The sequence below is a fragment of the Balaenoptera musculus genome, chromosome 1 (assembly GCF_009873245.2).
Source record: "Balaenoptera musculus isolate JJ_BM4_2016_0621 chromosome 1, mBalMus1.pri.v3, whole genome shotgun sequence".
Lineage (NCBI taxonomy): Eukaryota > Metazoa > Chordata > Mammalia > Artiodactyla > Balaenopteridae > Balaenoptera > Balaenoptera musculus.
In genome coordinates, this window is record NC_045785.1 from 151,421,013 (window position 1) to 151,437,635 (window position 16,623).

A 16,623-nucleotide genomic window follows, 5' to 3' on the forward strand; every position below is an offset into this window, starting at 1 on the left:
TCTTTGTCCCTCTTCTCCAGGTCTCCAGGCCCTTTGGGGAGCAGGCCCAGAGGCGCCTGGCAGGTCAGAATTCAAACCTAAAGGGAAAACCTGTGCTCTCGCGCACCACGTTCCTCTCTCTCCCCTCCCTCCTCTCCCAATCCAGCCCCTCTTTCTGTCACCCTCAGGCTTTGAAGAGATTCAGAGCAGAGAGCTCTTTAGTTATACTCAGTATTCAAAGGATTATTTTTCTTTTGTTTCCTTCCCCTCCCCTTATTATTGTTATTCTTATTTATTTTTATTTTTTACAAAACAGGAGAAAAGAGTGAATTGGGTTGGGGGGAGGTGACACATTTCTCCACAAAGGTACAAAATTGCCTATAGAAAGTCAACCTCAGAGTGCAGACCGGAAGGGTGCCGGGAAGAGGCTTTCCTGGGCATCCCTCTCCCATATGTCCTTCTCATCCAACTGGGGCCCCACTTTGGGAGCAGTCCCCCGAGGTGGGGAGGAGAGGCCTCCTTCAGCTCTTGCCCAGAAGGGGAAAGAGCAAGCAACTGAGACTGTACAGAGACAGAGAAGAGGAGGGGCTGCATCCTGTGGGCCAAGGGCCTGAGGACACAGGCAGGGGACATCCAGGCCCAGGAGCCTCTGGGCACACAGACAACTGGGGAGGTGGGCAGCTTTAGCCACAGTCCTTCCTGTTCCTTGGAGATGCTCCTCAGAATGGCAGCGGAGGAGCCCCCAGAAGGTAAGGGCAGTTTCTGGAGGCTGCAGGAGCACCCCCCCTAGGGCCACAAAGCTGGCTGTCTTGGTCCAGCTGCCAGGCCTCAAGCATGTGGGTCCATGTTACTTTCCGGGCAGGGTACCTGGCCCAGATTGCTTCCCTTTTGGTAAAAAGTAGTCCTAGTTATTTCTCTACTGCTGAGAACAGGCTGAGCTTCAGGAATTTTGCGACAATGGTGGTGACAGCGTCTCCCCTTCTGAGGACCTGGGCAGCTTCCTCCCCGGATTCCAGTGCAGGACAAGGGGTGCAGATACCACCCGGGCTGAGGGGGTGCTCCAGCCCCAGAAAGCCCAGGCTGGAAGGAGAGGCCGCCCACCCACTCCCTGCCTGGGCTGGCCACTGCCAAGGTGGGCTGCCAGCCCGGCTGCCAGCAGGAGGATGGTGAGAGCCAGGATGGCTATGAGCCCAGGTTGGTCCCCTAAGGCTCTGTGACAAGGAGTGGCCTCTTTAGTCCTGGCCCATACACATGCCAACTGGGTGTGGGCATCAGCAAAGGCCACTTGCAGGCAGGCCCAGTACTCCGTGGCCTGAAGGAGGCGGGTGATGTTGTAGCTGTGGGTACCCCGTGGCAGGCGGGCCAGAGCAGTGACCCTGTGGCCCTGGAGGGTGGAGGCACTGGACCAGGTGAGGTTGGTGGAGACTGTGTTGGGTGGGGAGACCCAGGACAGCAGGATGTGATAGGGGTGAGTCTCCTGCACCTGGAGTTCCAGACCCCATCCCTTGCCTCTGCCTGGCTGCAGGGGAGCCCGGCCAACAACCACACTAACCGTCTTAGTGTCAGCCCCTACCAGGTTCTGGGCCACACAGGTGTACAGCCCTGCCTCTTCCGCTGTCACCCTCCGCAGCTCCAGGGTCCCCTCAGGGTACACCCGGTACTTCCTGCCTGCCCGGGCAGCCGTCAGTCGAACCCCAGCTGGAGTGACCCAGTAGATCTCGGGTTCTGGTTCAGCCAGCGCCCGGCAGTGCAGCACCAGGCTCTCTCCACTGGCCACCTGGAGGCTGGCGGGGAAGCTGCGGGGGGAGATGAGGGGCAGGCAGTGGTCCGTCATCTCCCGGAAGGGCACCTCCCGCACTGGGCGGCGCTGGAGGTCTGGTGGCTCGGCACACAGGGTGGACTGAGGCTCGATGAAGCGGACGTGGGTGCCCGTGGCATTGGCCCAGCGGATGACACAGTCACAGCGGATGGGGTTGCCATGGAGACCCACCTCCTGCAGGTTGGGCAGGGACTCCACTGTCTGCTGGTGCAAGGCACTGAGAGCATTGTTGTTGAGCATGAGGGTCTCCATCTGGGGCAGGTGATGGAAGGCGCGGGGGTGGATGAAGGACAGCCGGGGGTTGTTGGTGATGTCCAGCTTGGTCAGCTCAGGGAGGTTGACCAGGGCAAACTTGTCAATGGAAACCAGTTCCTCCATGTTGTTCAGCCCCAGCTCCTTGAGGTGCAACATGTTGGCAAAGTCCCCGGGCCCCACCCGCTGGAGCGGGTTCTTGTTCAGGTCTAGGAACTTGAGCCCAGGCACCTGCTCCAGCGCCCGCCGGGGTACCCGGGCCAGCAGGTTGTCATAGAAGGAGAGGCTCTCCAGGCTTTGAAGCCCCTCCAGGGCGTAGTCAGAGATCTCCCGCAGGTTCATGCCCGCGAGCACCAGGCTGCGCAGGTTGGCCAGGGGCCGGAAGTTCATGTCCAAGATGGCGTCCACTTTGTTGCCGCCGATCATGAGGATCTCCAGGCTGGGCAGCATCTCGAACCAGCGGCTGTCCACGGCCCTCAGCAGGTTGGAGTTGAGGTGTAGCCGCAGCAGGTTGCTGAGGCCGGCGAAGGCCCTTGGGGCGATGCGATAGAGCTGGTTGTGGTTGAGATAGAGTTCCTGAAGGCTGGCCAGCCCTGCAAAGCTGTGGTCCTCCAGCCGGGTCAGCTGGTTCTCCTCCAGGTGCAGGCTCAGCAGCTGGGGCAGGGCACGGAAATCACAGTCTCGGGTGTCTGAAAAGCTGTTCTGGGACAGGTCCAGCTCTGTGAGATTGGCCAGGTAGCCGAGCTCACTCTGGTCCACACGGACGATGCCGTTGCTCTGTAGCAGCAGGGTCTGCGTGCCTGCGGGCAGCGCCGGGGGCACAGCTGTCAGGAATAGGTCATTGCAGTCCACGGTGGTGGCCTCGCGGTAGGACGATAGGGGTGTATACCAGGGCCGGATCTGGCAGGCACACCGAGGGGGGCAGGGCACATGCCAAGGTACCACGGGCACAGTGGCAATGGCACCAGCCACCCAAGCTAGCAAGAGGGGGGCCACAAGCAGCCTCATGGTGGAGCTGCAGGGCAGGGGACCATCCACAAGAAGAGTCTGGAGTCCTTGTGCTCTTAGCGGTTTGCAGGCTGAGGGTCAGCAGCCCTGCCAGGGCCCGGGGAACCGCTCTCCCTGGGCAGTCATTCTATGCGGGGATGGGTGGGCACAATTTCCTGCCCTCCTGGGTGCGGCTGCCCATCCTTGTCCACTGGCGCTCGGTCTGCTCACTCATTGCCATGCCCCATCGGGGCAGCCCTGGAAGAAGAGGATGCAGAGTTAAGGAGGTTGCAGAGAAGCAGAATCTACTCCCTCCTCCTGTGTCTCCCCTGTTTGACTCAAGAGGTCAAAGGAGCTGAGAGGGGTGGACAAGATCAGAGCCAGGGCTCCTGGATTCTGTCCTACAGTCCTTAGGCTTTGCTGTCCTTTTCTTTGATCTGCTGGGGGAGTGACTGGGAGTCTTCAAGGAAAGGGCAAGAGATTGAGCCTTGGAAGCTTCCAGGATAACTCGCAGAAGGTGTGTGTGTGTGTGGAGGAGAGGGGATGGCTGAAATTGTCATCTTCAGAGTCCTTCTGAGCCCAGAGAGATGTGGAGTAGATTCTCCAACCTTCCTCACATCTCTCCTCACTGAGTAAATGGGAAATAAAGTGACAGTTTTCAGACATCCCTCTGAGCAGTGTGGGTAGAGGGTGGTAGAAACAAACGTGGCTTCTAAATTCCAGGGTGCGCTCCCAGGACTTTGAAAGTTGAAAGGCAGTGGACCCTGACCCCACACCCAGACAGGCTGGGGAAGTGAGGTGGTCACCTGGGGTCTGCTTAGGCTCTCCGGGGATAGGGGACAGCTTTGGCTTTTGCCAACTTCCCTGCCTGGAGGCAGGGGCTTTCCCTTCCCCTGTAGCCTACCCAAACTGCCAGGAGGAGGTGGTGGGTTTAAGAAGCCTGGGTCTGAGCACCTCAGTCCTGACCATATGTGATCTGGCCTCAGCCAATTCTCCTGGCTTTTGCCATCCTACTGACTCACTGTGACCAACCTTTCAGGTCAAATTTACCGTACACCCCCCATCCTGTCTCCCAGACAACTCCCAGTTGTTCTTCAAGACTCAACCTAAGGTCAGTCCCCTCCTACAGAAAGCTGCTTCTAACCCTCCCCACCCCTGGATGGCTAAGGGGCCTGCCTTGTGCTCTCGCAGTACCCCATGCTTTCTTCTGTCACAGCCCTGATCACATCACGTGGAAATGTCTCCCCAACTGGGGACCTGTCTCGCTCATCATCATGCTTGTAGCCCAGGACAGGTGCCCAGTGAGGGTTTATCGTATAAATCAATCTCTATGGTCCTAGGGCCCCTTCCTCCAGGAGGTTGGGTCCCTACCCCCACTCCAATCTAGAATCCAAGCCCCTGCTGTTCCTTCCTCCCGGGTATGGACAATCAATCCTGGTTCTCTAGAAGAACCCATGGCTAGGATGCTTTGCCCTAGACGAAAGTCCAGCCTTGGCCTAGAACCAAGATGGGGGAACCAAAGGGGGCCCCTGGGCCTAGTCTGACTCCTGAGTGGAGGTCTGACTGGGTAGTTTTCCAGCTGCAGACATCAGGGGAGTGCACAGTTATTGAATGCCTGCTATTTGCCAGGACCTTTCAAAGACTATGTCTTATTTCATTTAACCCTCATAAAGAGTCTACAAGATAAGCATTAATACCTCCAGTTTGCAGATGAAGAAACTGAGGTTTGGAAGAGGTTAAAGAATTTGGCTCAAGCCATACAGCTGGTAAATGTCAGGAGACAGGAATTCAGAGGTTGTGCCATTTACACTGTACTTCTCTGCCCCCAGATCTGGCTCGACCCTACCCTGGGTACCCTGAGCTGTACTGGCTGCTGAAGCAGCAGGCTGGGTGCCCATTCTTGTCCCCTGAGGAGATGACTCCTTATCAGGGAGCTGCAGGAAGCTGGGAGCTGTGTCTTCCACCACCTTCCAGGCAAGTGCCTCTCAGCTGGCCAGCGGGGCTCTTTGCCCACCTCATCCCACTTCCAGGATGCTGGGGCCGGGGAGGGGAGCAGTTGGAGGCCTCCCTTGAGCAAGGGAGCGGCATGCCTGTTTACATTTGACTACTTCCCACCTTCCTCTGCAGCTATTTCTGAAGGTGGGAAAAACAACATGACTTAAAATGCACAGAGGTTTTGCGTGGGGGTGTGTGTACACTGACACGTAAAACTCAGGGCAAACACACGTGCACACACACATGCACACCCGCATCCACGTGCAGAGGGGAGCCTGGAGTACTCCGCCACCCAGGCCGGTGAGCGGCGGTCAGGAAGAGTGGTGGGGTTCTGCCATGTGCTATGTGAGTGGAGAGGCAGCAGGGACAAGCTGAGTCCTGGGATGGCCCTGTCACGGAGCTAGGGCTGGGGTCCTGCCACACGTACACACCAGAGGCTCCTGCCTCCTGCCCAGGTCTCACCCAAGAAAGTAGAACCCACCAGCAAAGAGATCTTACTATTACTTACCACTTCCTACCAGAGCACCCTGGGGAAAGTTCACTGCTCTGGGCATCTGTTCCTTATGTGTAAAACGAGCTTGTCATTGGGATGAAAGGAACCGGGTGTGGTGCACACAGAGAGCTCAGCAAGGCTTAGTTCTCTTTCATCTCCCAGGGTTGGGAGGCTCCCCAGCTATAGGACTTCTTAGGGGGGGATAGAAGTTGGATCCCAGGGCTCAACAAGCCCCTATTAAGCTTGCCCACTGTGGGCCCAGTGTCGCCCCCAGGTGGGATGGGGAGCTGTGAGCAGGACTAGATAAAACGTCACACCTTTAAGAGTGCCACTCTGGCAGGACCAAAAATGCAAAATGATTAGGAGAGCCCAAGACAGTGCGTAAGGGGAGAGAGGCTGCAGTGGGTGGAGAGGGCCTTCAGACCTTGCCCGAGCCCCAGGCTCCTCCTCCAACACCTCTGTCCTGGCACCTTTGTCCTACCGATGCTCAGCTGTATGGATGGGATTGAGAAGCCATTTAAAAGTTCATTAAAAACATCCAGAGACACCGCGATGAAGAGTGGCCCCCGCTTGCCACAACTGGAGAAAGCCCTCACACAGAAACGAAGACCCAACACAGCCAAAAATAAATAAATAAAATTAAAAAAAACATACAAAAAACAAAAACCAAAAACATCCAGAGATTCGCCTTTCCCTCCACTCCAGGCTCACCCTCTTCCTTGCCCCTGTGGCTGGGCTGGGGGGCGGGTGGTGAGCCAGAGCTCCAGCCCCTCAGCCAGGAGCCTCGGGCCGGGGCTCGGCATCCAGAGGCCCAGAGATGGGCAGCGGCTGGATGACTCATGTTTGTACGCACCTCTGGTCCCAAGGCTTGGCAAAGGCCCAGACAAGTCCTCCCCCTCACTGCTGAGCACACAGCCCCTTCCAAGATAGAACTCAGAGCTGCCCACTCACCTGCCATCACCACTTAAGGCTGTCTTGCACATGGCCCACTCATGCAGGCTTGATTAGCAATTTCTGCTGGGAGCGGGAGCTGCAGAGAAAGCTAATTGTCTTTTATCTATAATCTCCCGGGGTGAGCGGGAGTTCAGACTATCACGTGTACGTTTTCCCCAACTGGATTTCAAGCTCTTTGCAGTAGGGGCTATGTCTTGCATGCTTTTTGTGTTCCCAGTGAGCCAAGTGTAGGATTGAGCATGCAGAGGGTACTGGTGAGTGGATACAAATTGTGAAGTGTGTAACTCTCCCATCAACCCTGTGTGCAGACAGAGAAGGGATTGTTTAGTCTCATTTTACAGGGGAAGCAACTGAAGCAAGGAGAGGTTAATTGACACGTCAGAGTTTGCACAGCTTCTGACGTGGTGGGGTCAGAGTTCAAACCCAGGTCTTTGACTCTGTAACCTGCCCCACCAGCCCAGCCAAGGTTCACTGCCTGGCAGCTCAATGCCCGCCTTACAGGAGCAGAGTGCAGGGCTGGTGGCCCCAAATGCCTACTTCAGGTGCCATCCTTTCACAGATGAATGGGTCCTCTGCTCCTCCTCCCCGACGCTACCTGTGGGGGCCCCTCAGACACCATTCCTTGATTTCTGGCTAGAGTGACTTCCCTGGGGGATACACGGGGAAGACCCTGTTCCTCTGTGTGTGTGGCTGGGCCTGGAAGCACGGGACAGACAGAGCCAGCAGGCTGCACAGAGACCTCAGCCTGCCTTCGGATTGGGGGCTGGGCGCTCCTCTTTGTTCAGGGACAGCTGGAGCCATGACCGTCAGTGGCAGGGGAAGCAGGGTTGCCCACTGCAGGAGCAAAGTTTCTCTTGGAAGGGCTGGCTCTGCAAGCCCCAACGGACCCACCTCCTCCCGGCAGCAGCTCTGGATTTAGCAGAAAGTATGGAATTGATCCTGTACACTCCCCATTAAACTCCAACCCTTGGCCAAGCCCTAAATGAAGAATTTTGGAGAAGCTGACGTCAGGAGCCGGAGCTGCTCTTCTCTCTTTCCTCCATCTCTGGCCCTGCCCCCAGGACAGTCCCGAGCTCCTGCCAGCACTGACAGCGTTGCTCCTCCAGGTGGCTGGTGGATGCAGAGCCTCTCCCTCCCCCAACTCCTCTCCCCTCCCCACAGCCTCTGCCCAGCCGCCCTGAGCTGGGAGCCCTCCGGAGGGAGGAACAGCTCGGCAGTGATCAATTGCCTGGCCTTCCCTGCTGCTTCAGTGCCAGGTCCCCCTGAGCTGCGGAGACAGATGGGCAGCATAATTGAGTGTAGCATTGATAAACTCCAGCCTCCTCACCAGCAGATAAGCGCTGGGTTGGGGGATGCAGAGGTGGGGGAGGCCATCGCTCCATCTGTACACCTGGCCTCCGGCTCCTCCCGAGAGGTGAGCATGGCCCCTCACTCCCACCTCTCATTTAATCACAGACAGCCAGGACCTCAGAGCTGGAGGAGACCTCAGCGTTTATCTAGTCTTCCAGAGTCTGAATTCCATAAATAACTTATGCAAAGGAGGAGTGGTGGAGCGGAAGGAGCCTGGGCTCTGTGATCAGAGTTTGAGTCTGGCTCTGCCGCTCACTGCGTGACCTTGGACAAAGTTAGACGACCCAAGCTGGGAAATGAGGATGAGACCCTCTCACAGAGCTGCTGTGAGGAGCCAGGATGCAAGGTCTATGACGTGCCTGTTAGTTGCCTTCATTGCCCCCTTCACCATTGCCTCTCCTCCCATCTTAGCCCCTACTTCTCATCTCTCACCTATCGTCGGAAACTTTTTCTTTCTATTATGGTATAACTTACGTACAGGAGAGTATATAAATGGCACGAATCCCAAGTGCGCAGCTTGATGAATTTCTACCTTAGTAGATACCAGTACAACCACCACCCATAGCAAGATATTAAGTATTTCCAGCCCTCCCGAGGTTCCTATGTGGCCCTTCCCAGTAAATGTCCAGCCCCCACCTGGAGTTAACCATTGTCCTGACTTCTATCATCATCAATCAGTTTCATCTTTTAAACCCAGAATTCCCCTTCCTTCTCCATCGCAACTTGGAACCAGGGTCTTTGGAAACAGTTGACTCTGGCTTTAGGGAACACCAGAACCTCAGACCTGAAATTCACTTAATTCATCCTCCTGCTTCATAGTGGCTATAGCTTCTCAGGGTCTCACACTTAATCAGTGATCTCCAGGAAGGGAGACTGATTCCTCTTATTCCTCTTTCTTGTTTTACCATTCCCATATCTAGAAATTGCTCTACGCCCTAGGCTCCCCTCTCCGGTTGGAATCCTATGACTTGGGCCTGTGAGTGTCATGCTGCCTTGAGGCAAGAAGATGGCAGGATAACCTCCTGGCAGCCCTTCCCCAAAGCCCTGCTGGGTCTTGGCCACCCCCTGGGGCAGCACTGCTGGCCCCTTTTTGTTGCCAGACCCCTAGGTAATCTGATTACAGAATCTGGGGCACCAGGCAGAGGACAAATGGGGGAGTGACCAGGAAGGAGAGACCCAGACTCACTTCTAACTGCCCCAGACCTCTCCACTTGCCCATTTCAGAGGCTCCTCGCACTCAGCTTGTCCCAAGCCCAGCATCTCCCACCAAACCTGCTCAGGAGGCACTGCCATCCACCAGTCTCCAAGACTGGAAATCTCCGCCATGGTGACGCGTCCCTCTCCCACCTCACACACACCCACCACAGTGCTCACGCTAACGTGCCCTTTTCATTTCTTGTCTTGACTCTCACAGCGGCCTCCTCACCCTTGAGTGACCCGCTCGTTCCCAGGCACCTCATGCTCCTCCTAGACTAGACTTGCTATTTCCTTCTCCTCCTCGGGCCTCTCACTCAACCAGCAAAACCTCTCCCCAACTTAAACTATCAAACTCCTCTTCAGCCATAAAAACCCATCCCAAATGCCACCTCCTCTGTGACATGTTCCCAGAGGCCCTCCTAGAAGGGTGGTGACACCCACCGCAGTCCCAGAGACTCTGAACAGACCTCCACGGTAACAGCACCTTCTTTATTGTCATTCTTAGAGCCTGTGTTCTCAACCAGGCTGTGAGCTCCTGGAGGAAAGGATGGTTTGTTATTTATTTTTGTCTTCTCAGAGCCTAGTGCAGTGCAGAATTTCCTGGTAAGGGTGGGAGGTGTTCTACAGCCATGAACTATGAATCGCAACCCATTAGTGCGTCATGAAAACAGTTTAAAGTGGATAACAATATACATTAAAAAAATGAAATAGAAAATAGAGTGCATTGTATGTAGCTAGACTAAGCGTTGTTTTGAGAAATTTTTCCCCTCTGTTTTACACACACATACACACACACACACCTGTGTACAGACGGATGTGATGCAAAATCGTGCATTTTTGCCCTTGAGTCGCAGCTATAAAAGCTTGAAAATGATGAGTCTGCAGAGCCTCTCTCTTTGAGTGAGGTGAGTCCCTTCAACTCTAGTTGATGCCGCTGGAAGGATGACATAAATCAAAGTGTCAGAGGGAAGATACGACGCCCCCGAGTGCCTTCTATGTGTAGGATTTCTATTTGCTGGCCACTTTAGAGATACCTCATCCCATCCTCCCAACAACCCTGTAAGTAGGTACTTTTTAGAAGAGAAACCTCAAGGTCAGTGGAGACAAGGGATCAGACCCAGGTGCCACAGCTAGAATGTGGACGAGCCTGAGTGTGAACCCAGCTGTGTCTCATACACCAGCCCTTTCTATTTCCATGATTCTGGTGCCAGAAGCTGAATTCCAAGAGTGGAGGATACTGGGGAGGCTGGAGGAGAGAAGGGAGAAAAATGAGAGGGCATCTCCTGGTGAAAGGATGAGATTTCTCTTGTCTACCCTTGCCCTCCCCTCCCCTCTGGAGTGAGAAGAGTCACTTCCAGTAAAAACCCTTTCCTGGCCCGGGAGGGAAGGGACTTGTTCCCAGGAAGAAATATCTACATTCCCAGGTCTCTGGACTGGCCCTGGACAGAGGGTGTTGCAATTCTACTGCCTGGAAGGGAGCCTGCCTCGTTATTTCTTAAGTAGGAGTGGAGGGCGCCAGTAGGTAGCCCACAGTCATTTTTGTCTGGTTGCACTGCACCAAAGAGGCTTCAGGGGAGTGGAGCCAGCTTTGCAGGGGCCTGGAGAGCAGCGCCAGGCTGAGCTCCACCGCCACACGCCGCCAGCCTTCTGCTGACTATCTGCCCATCCTCAGGAAACCTTCTCTGACCCCTCCATGCCTCTCCTGGGCTCCTTCCTCTGGTGCCTCAGCGTCCCTCCATCATCCACTGGCTGTTTACTTGTCTGTCTGTCTCTCTCTCCCTCCAGACTGTGAGGCCCTCGGGGGAAGAACTGTGCTCCAAGTTGCCAGTTCCTCCAACAGTCTGGCACACAGTAGGAGCTCAGAAGATACCTGTGGAAGGAGAGAAAGAAAGGCAAGGAAGGGCAGGGCACGAGAACAGAAGGGGGCTGGTTGCTTCGGAGCTCCGTAAGAGCAGGTGGACCTGAGTCTGGCCTCGTGAAGGAGACCCAGAACGCACCTCCTGTAGGCACACACCCGGGCTCCCCTGCCCTGGCTCTGGCCGCTGCATGGCCACTGTAGCCCTTCCCTTGATGCAGAAGGCACTTCTGACTTAACTTTCTGCCTCTGGATTCCACCCTACGATGATCCGCCCCCTCTGGAGCTCCCTCAGGCGCCCCCTCTGGAAATCCTGTGGACACTCTGAGATCTTAGGTTAGCGGTTCAAAGGAGGGCTTTGGAGTCGGCTCTGCATCTGAATCCTGGTGCTGGCTGTATGACCTCAAGCATCCTTACTCAGATTCCTCCTAATGCAGGGAGAGAGCCTACCTCATGGGGGGAAATCTGCAAGAATGATGCCTGCTAAGTGCCTGGCGCTCACTGGAGCGCTCTTCCCTTTTCATCTACCTCGGTCTGTCTGAGGCACAGTCCCTGGCTTCCAGGCCACCTGTGTACCAGGCCCGCACCAGACGGCCTGTCCATGGTCATGTGGCCTCTCACGCAGGCAGCCTCTCCTAGGAACCCTTCCATCTCAGTCTGACACTCCTTCCTGACGGAGCTGCCCTCTCCTGGGTCAACTTTAAGCACTCCCCGGGGCCTCCAACCAGGGTCCAGTTCTAGTATTTAGGACTCGAGAAGGCTCTAGAACTCAGTTCATTTACAGATCACCAATGTCTGACACACTCTCACCCAACAGCTCACTCTTCCTGGCTTAGGTGAGCAGCTCCTCTGTTTGCCCAGGTGCTCCTTGGAAGGGTCGAGAGGGCCCCCTCCTAGCAGAGCTCTAAATGTCCCAGCTTGACCGCAGCCTGAGGACATTCCACACTGGCCATAGGCGCAAGCCAGAGGGGCAGCCAAGCCCAGCTACTGACCTCGAGCCTCTCCCGCCTCTCTCCCTATAATTCTCCCTGCCCTTCCTAGAGTTAGCCGGGGGTGCTGGGCAGACCCTGCAGCATTCTTGAAAGGCTCCCTCCTGCAGCCCTTCAGACACAGTGGATCCCTGGGAGTTAGGTGCAGCGGAAGGAGAGGGAAGGCTTCAGAGAGATGCAAGCAATGCTCTTTCCTGCCCCCGTGCCTTTGCACATGCAGGGGCCTTGCCCATAAGTCCCTGTCACCGCTTGTGTATTCCCATCTCTGAAGTCTCAGCTCACACTGCCCCTCTCTGAAGTCTTCCCTGACCACCACCCACGTCCCACTAATCAATCCCTTGCTCCTTCCCCCATCCTTGAAGAACCCATATCCACTGTGATGCTCAACTCCTCTCTCAGACTGTGAGCCCCTAGAGGGCAACTCTGTGACTCAGGAGCCCAGAACTAGTAGTGAGAGAAGCACCAAGGCATGGTGGGTGTGGGTGTGGGAGGAGTGCCTGGGGAGAGGGTTTGGGGCCTGGGGGGCTGAGGAGAAAGAGGCAGAGCAAATGGGGAACAGACCAGTTAAACAAGGAGAAAGGCCAAAGCTCTTCTAATGGAAAAAGAAAATGAAATCAGAATGAAAATTGATGAGGCGGAGAGAAAAGGAGACTCGTTGCATCAGCAGGTTTGCCAGATGAAGCTCAGAGATAAATCAAGAGGCGGAAGGAGCCTTGGTCTCGGAGTGGCTCACTGCCTTCTCCTTCTGTCAGCTGTCTCGGGCAGGCCTGAGAGATAAATGGCTGCAGCTGAGGCCCCGCAGTGGGTTTTTTTCCATCCCCAACTGCAGTAAGAATGGCCTGTCAGTCCTCATCGCCTCCTCCAGGCCTGCCCTGCCCACGCCTTCACGCGCTCCCCCTCCCGTGGCCCTCCTCTTCCCCTGCTCCCCTCCTCGGCCCCGCTGGCCTCTCCCTCAGCAGCCCCCCCATCATCCCTCCCCAGCTCGGGGTCAGGCCTGTGGAGAGCATTTGTCAGAAGCCCTGTCTGACCTTCTGTGCCCCTATCCAGCTTCTCTGAAGTCAGGGTGGGAAGGAGAGGTCAGGGCATGAGAACTGGTGGTAGAGGACACGGGACAGGACAGGGCTGGGTTCTAGTTCTGGCCTGGGACAGACCTTGGAGTGTGTCCTCTTACTTCTCTAGCCCTCGGGCTCCTCATCTGTGAAATGAGGAGGCTGGGCTAGAGCAGTGGTTCTAAAGCTGAGGTCCCTGAACCAGCAGTATCAGCATCACTTGGAAACCTGTTAGACGTGCAGATTCTCAAGCCCACCCCAGACCTCCGGAATCAGGAACTCAGAGGGCGGGGCCTAGTTACCTGTGGTTGAGCAAACCCTCCAGGCGAATCTGATGTATGCGCATGGAGAATCACTGGGCTAGATAACCTCCAAGGACCCTCCAGATGAGATTAGAATTCTGTAAACGAGAACAGTGCCCGCTAGGAACGCTCAATTAAAACTACGTGGGGACTTCCCTGGTGGCTCAGTGGTTAAGAATCCGCCTGCCAATGCAGGGAACACAGGTTCGAGCCCTGGTCTGGGAAGATCCCACATGCTGCAGAGCAACAAAGCCCATGCGCCACAACTACTGAGCCTGCACTCCAGAGACCACGAGCCACAACTACTGAGCCCACATGCCACAACTACTGAGCCTGTGCACTAGAGCCCGGGAGCCACAACTACTGAAGCCTGAGTGCCACAACTACTGAGCCCACATGCCTAGAGCCCATGCTCTGCAACAAGGGAAGCCACTGCAATGAGAAGCCCGCCCACTGCAACTAGAAAAAGCCTGCACACAGCAACGAAGACCCAGTGTAGCCAAAAATAAATAAATAAATAAATAAAAAGTTATTAAAAAAAAAAAAAACCTATGTGTATGATGAACTCCTTATCATTATCCTGATAGATAAGAGTTGAGTTTTCCAGACCCCTCTCACCTTCTCTGTCCCGGCCACAAGGAAGCTCTCTACCCAATGAGCATTAATAGAGCCCTGACTGTATGCTGGCACTGTGAGGGGATAGGGATACAAGGTCATGGGGAGGGCAGGCGGGAGTCACAAATTTAAAAACAAAACAAAACAAAACACTCTACTAAAGTATGATAAGAATTGTCACAGAAGTACTTACCAAGGACAACAGGAGCATAGTCTGGAGGAGAAAACACAATTCTGCGAGGAGATTTCTAGAAGTCATTGAATTATAGATGATTTGATGGTATGCAATGTACTTCAATAAAGTTGTTGTAAAAAAAACCTCCCAGGGAGGTGTTGCCTAGGTCAGCAGATGCACAGATGGTAGAAGACCATTCTATACATACTGGGGACACCAGGAGCAAAGGTCCTGGGATAAAAATGATGAAGTGAACTCCAAGAACTGAGTGGTCCCCCTTAGTTTCCAAGAGTGTAGGTGATGTGAAGAGGCTGGAGCAGCAGGCTGGAGCCAGAACAGTCTGGACATGATATTGAGGTAGAGGGCAGCCAAGAGGGCATCTAAGGCAATGATACTATAGCCATCAATAATATCTATTATGACTGGATGCACCTTGCAATTTAAATTCTTCCATCTCCACGATCCTGTGTGATATTCACAATAGCCTTGCAAGGTCATAGATGCCATTATCCCCATTTTAATGGAAAAGATATTAAGTGACTTGCCCAAGATCATACAGCAAACAAGTAATGGAGCCAGGGCTAAAAGACAGTGTGCTTCCAAGTCCAGACTTACTTTCTCAGTGGGACAGCAATGTTAAAAATGGTAGCCATTGGCCAAGGACTGCCTATGAGCCGGGCCTTGGGCTGGGCTCTGAAATGAGTGGTGGCACTCAATGCTCAAAACCACAGTAAGATACGGGGATTACTAGCCCCATTTCACAGATGTGGAGGATAGGTAGGTACCTTGCACAAGAACATCCAGCTGGTAAAGCCAGGACTCAGACAAGGTCTGGCTGGCTGCCAAAGCCCATGCTCTACACTCCGACCCCACATCACCCTCCTCCAGCTCCCACTGCCCAGCTCTCTTCAGGCCCAGAATGGAATGGGAGATTTCCAGCTGACTTCTTATTCAAATTCCCTTGAGCCTGGGCCAACCCAAGAGAAAGAAACTGGCCCCCAGCCTAAGCTGAACAGCCCTTCTTTAAGGGAAGGCCCTTTCCAATCTGGCAGGGGCTTCTTTCCTCCAAGCCCATCAATGCCTTCTGAGCCCCATACACCCACTGGGGGACCAGTGCCTTCCAGGGCCCGGAGCCCAGTGGATAGAAGCACTTCCATCTCATGATCAATAACAGGCATAATTCAGTGACTGCAGCAAGTACAAAGGAGTGTAGGTTAAATCAATATTTAGAAGCTTCGAAATGAAACTAATTAAGAGCGAGCCTTAATGATTTTTACTGTCTGGGAATAAAAAGGACAAAAAGCCTGCCCATATTTCATGAGTCCACCTTAGTAGCTTGTAATCATTTGGGAAGAGCAGATGATGAAAAGTGCTCCGAGCCAGAGCCCCACTTTCTGCATTGCAGGAGAGGGGAGCACCTCGTCCTTGGTAGCAGAAGACGAGGAGGAGAAAATGAATGGGATGGAGCACAGGATGCAAACTGCATTGTGGAAGGCCACTGGCTTAGGTCAGGGATCGTTATGTATTGAATTGTGCCCCCCCCCACCCCGCCAAAGATACAGTGAAGTCCCACTCCCAGAACCTGTGAACGTGACTTTAATTTGGAAACAGGGTCTTTGCAGATGTAATCAAGTAAAGATGAGGTTATACTGGGTTAGGGTGGGCCCTAATCCCATGACTGGTGTTCTTATAAGAAGGGGGAAATTTGGACACAGACACAGAGACACAGGAAGAATTCAATGTGGTGATGGAGATCGTGATTGAAGTGCTGCAGCTGCGAGCCAGGGAAGCCAGGACCAGAGCCTGGGAGAGGCAAAGAAGGAGTCTCCCCTCCAGGTTTCAGAAAGACCACGGCCTGGTCCTGCCGCCCTTCTGACACACTGATTTCAGACTTCTAGCCTCCAGAACCTGAGACAATTAAGTTTCTGTTATTTAAGCCATCCAGTCCAGTTTGTAGTACTTTGATACGGCAGCCCCAGTAAACTCATGCTGGGATCCTGGATTCTGGTTCCCACTCTACCACTTACTAACTGTGCAAGGTTGGCAAAATGCTTAACCTCCATGAACCTCAGTTTTCACCTCTGAAAAATGGGGATAAGACTAGTTCCTTCCATCTTTTCTGTCCAGCGATCTGGTTCAGATCTAATGAAAACATGAGTGTGAAATACGCTATGAGCTGTGAGTGCTACACAAATACCACCTAGGCTCACTGCTAGTGGAAACGATCTGGGATCGACTCAGGAGCTGTCAGGTGGGTAGGAAGGAAGTTCCTTGCCAGCTCACAGGGCTGTGATCCAATCAGATCACAGGTGTGAGGTGTCTTTGCCTCATTAGAGATATTACATACATGAAGAGTATTTTTATTGTCGTTCTCAACAGAGATTTTATTTGTTGCCCACTTGGCCCTAGGTTTCTCATCTGTAAAGTGAAAGGGTTGGACAACATTATTAAGGTATTTTTCAGCATCAATTCCTGGGCTTATTCATATATACATATTAATATATATTTGATATATATACTTAAAGTAGTATATCTTAGCATCCCAACCTCATTCTCATCCCAGCAGCCCAGGACAATGCAGAGGGGTGCCAGCTAAGTACTGTGGTGAGAGA

At 54.0% G+C, this 16,623-nt stretch overlaps 1 protein-coding gene across 2 annotated transcripts in view; it reads right to left on the bottom strand.

Moving 5' to 3' along the window:
- Positions 1 to 239: 239 nt before the first annotated feature.
- LRRN2 (leucine rich repeat neuronal 2) overlaps positions 240 to 16,623 on the bottom strand; it is a 63,263-nt gene continuing 46,879 nt past the window's right edge. The window contains exons 1-2 of one of the 2 annotated variants that reach the window (XM_036834042.1): positions 9,827 to 9,962; positions 240 to 3,295 (exon numbers count right to left, since the gene is read on the bottom strand). In XM_036834042.1, coding sequence (XP_036689937.1) covers positions 920 to 3,058 — 2,139 coding nt within the window. In that variant the 5' untranslated portion in view covers positions 3,059 to 3,295; positions 9,827 to 9,962 and the 3' untranslated portion in view covers positions 240 to 919. Of the gene's footprint in view, positions 3,296 to 9,826; positions 9,963 to 16,623 lie in introns of those variants that run through there. The other variant, XM_036834050.1, reaches the window with a different exon arrangement.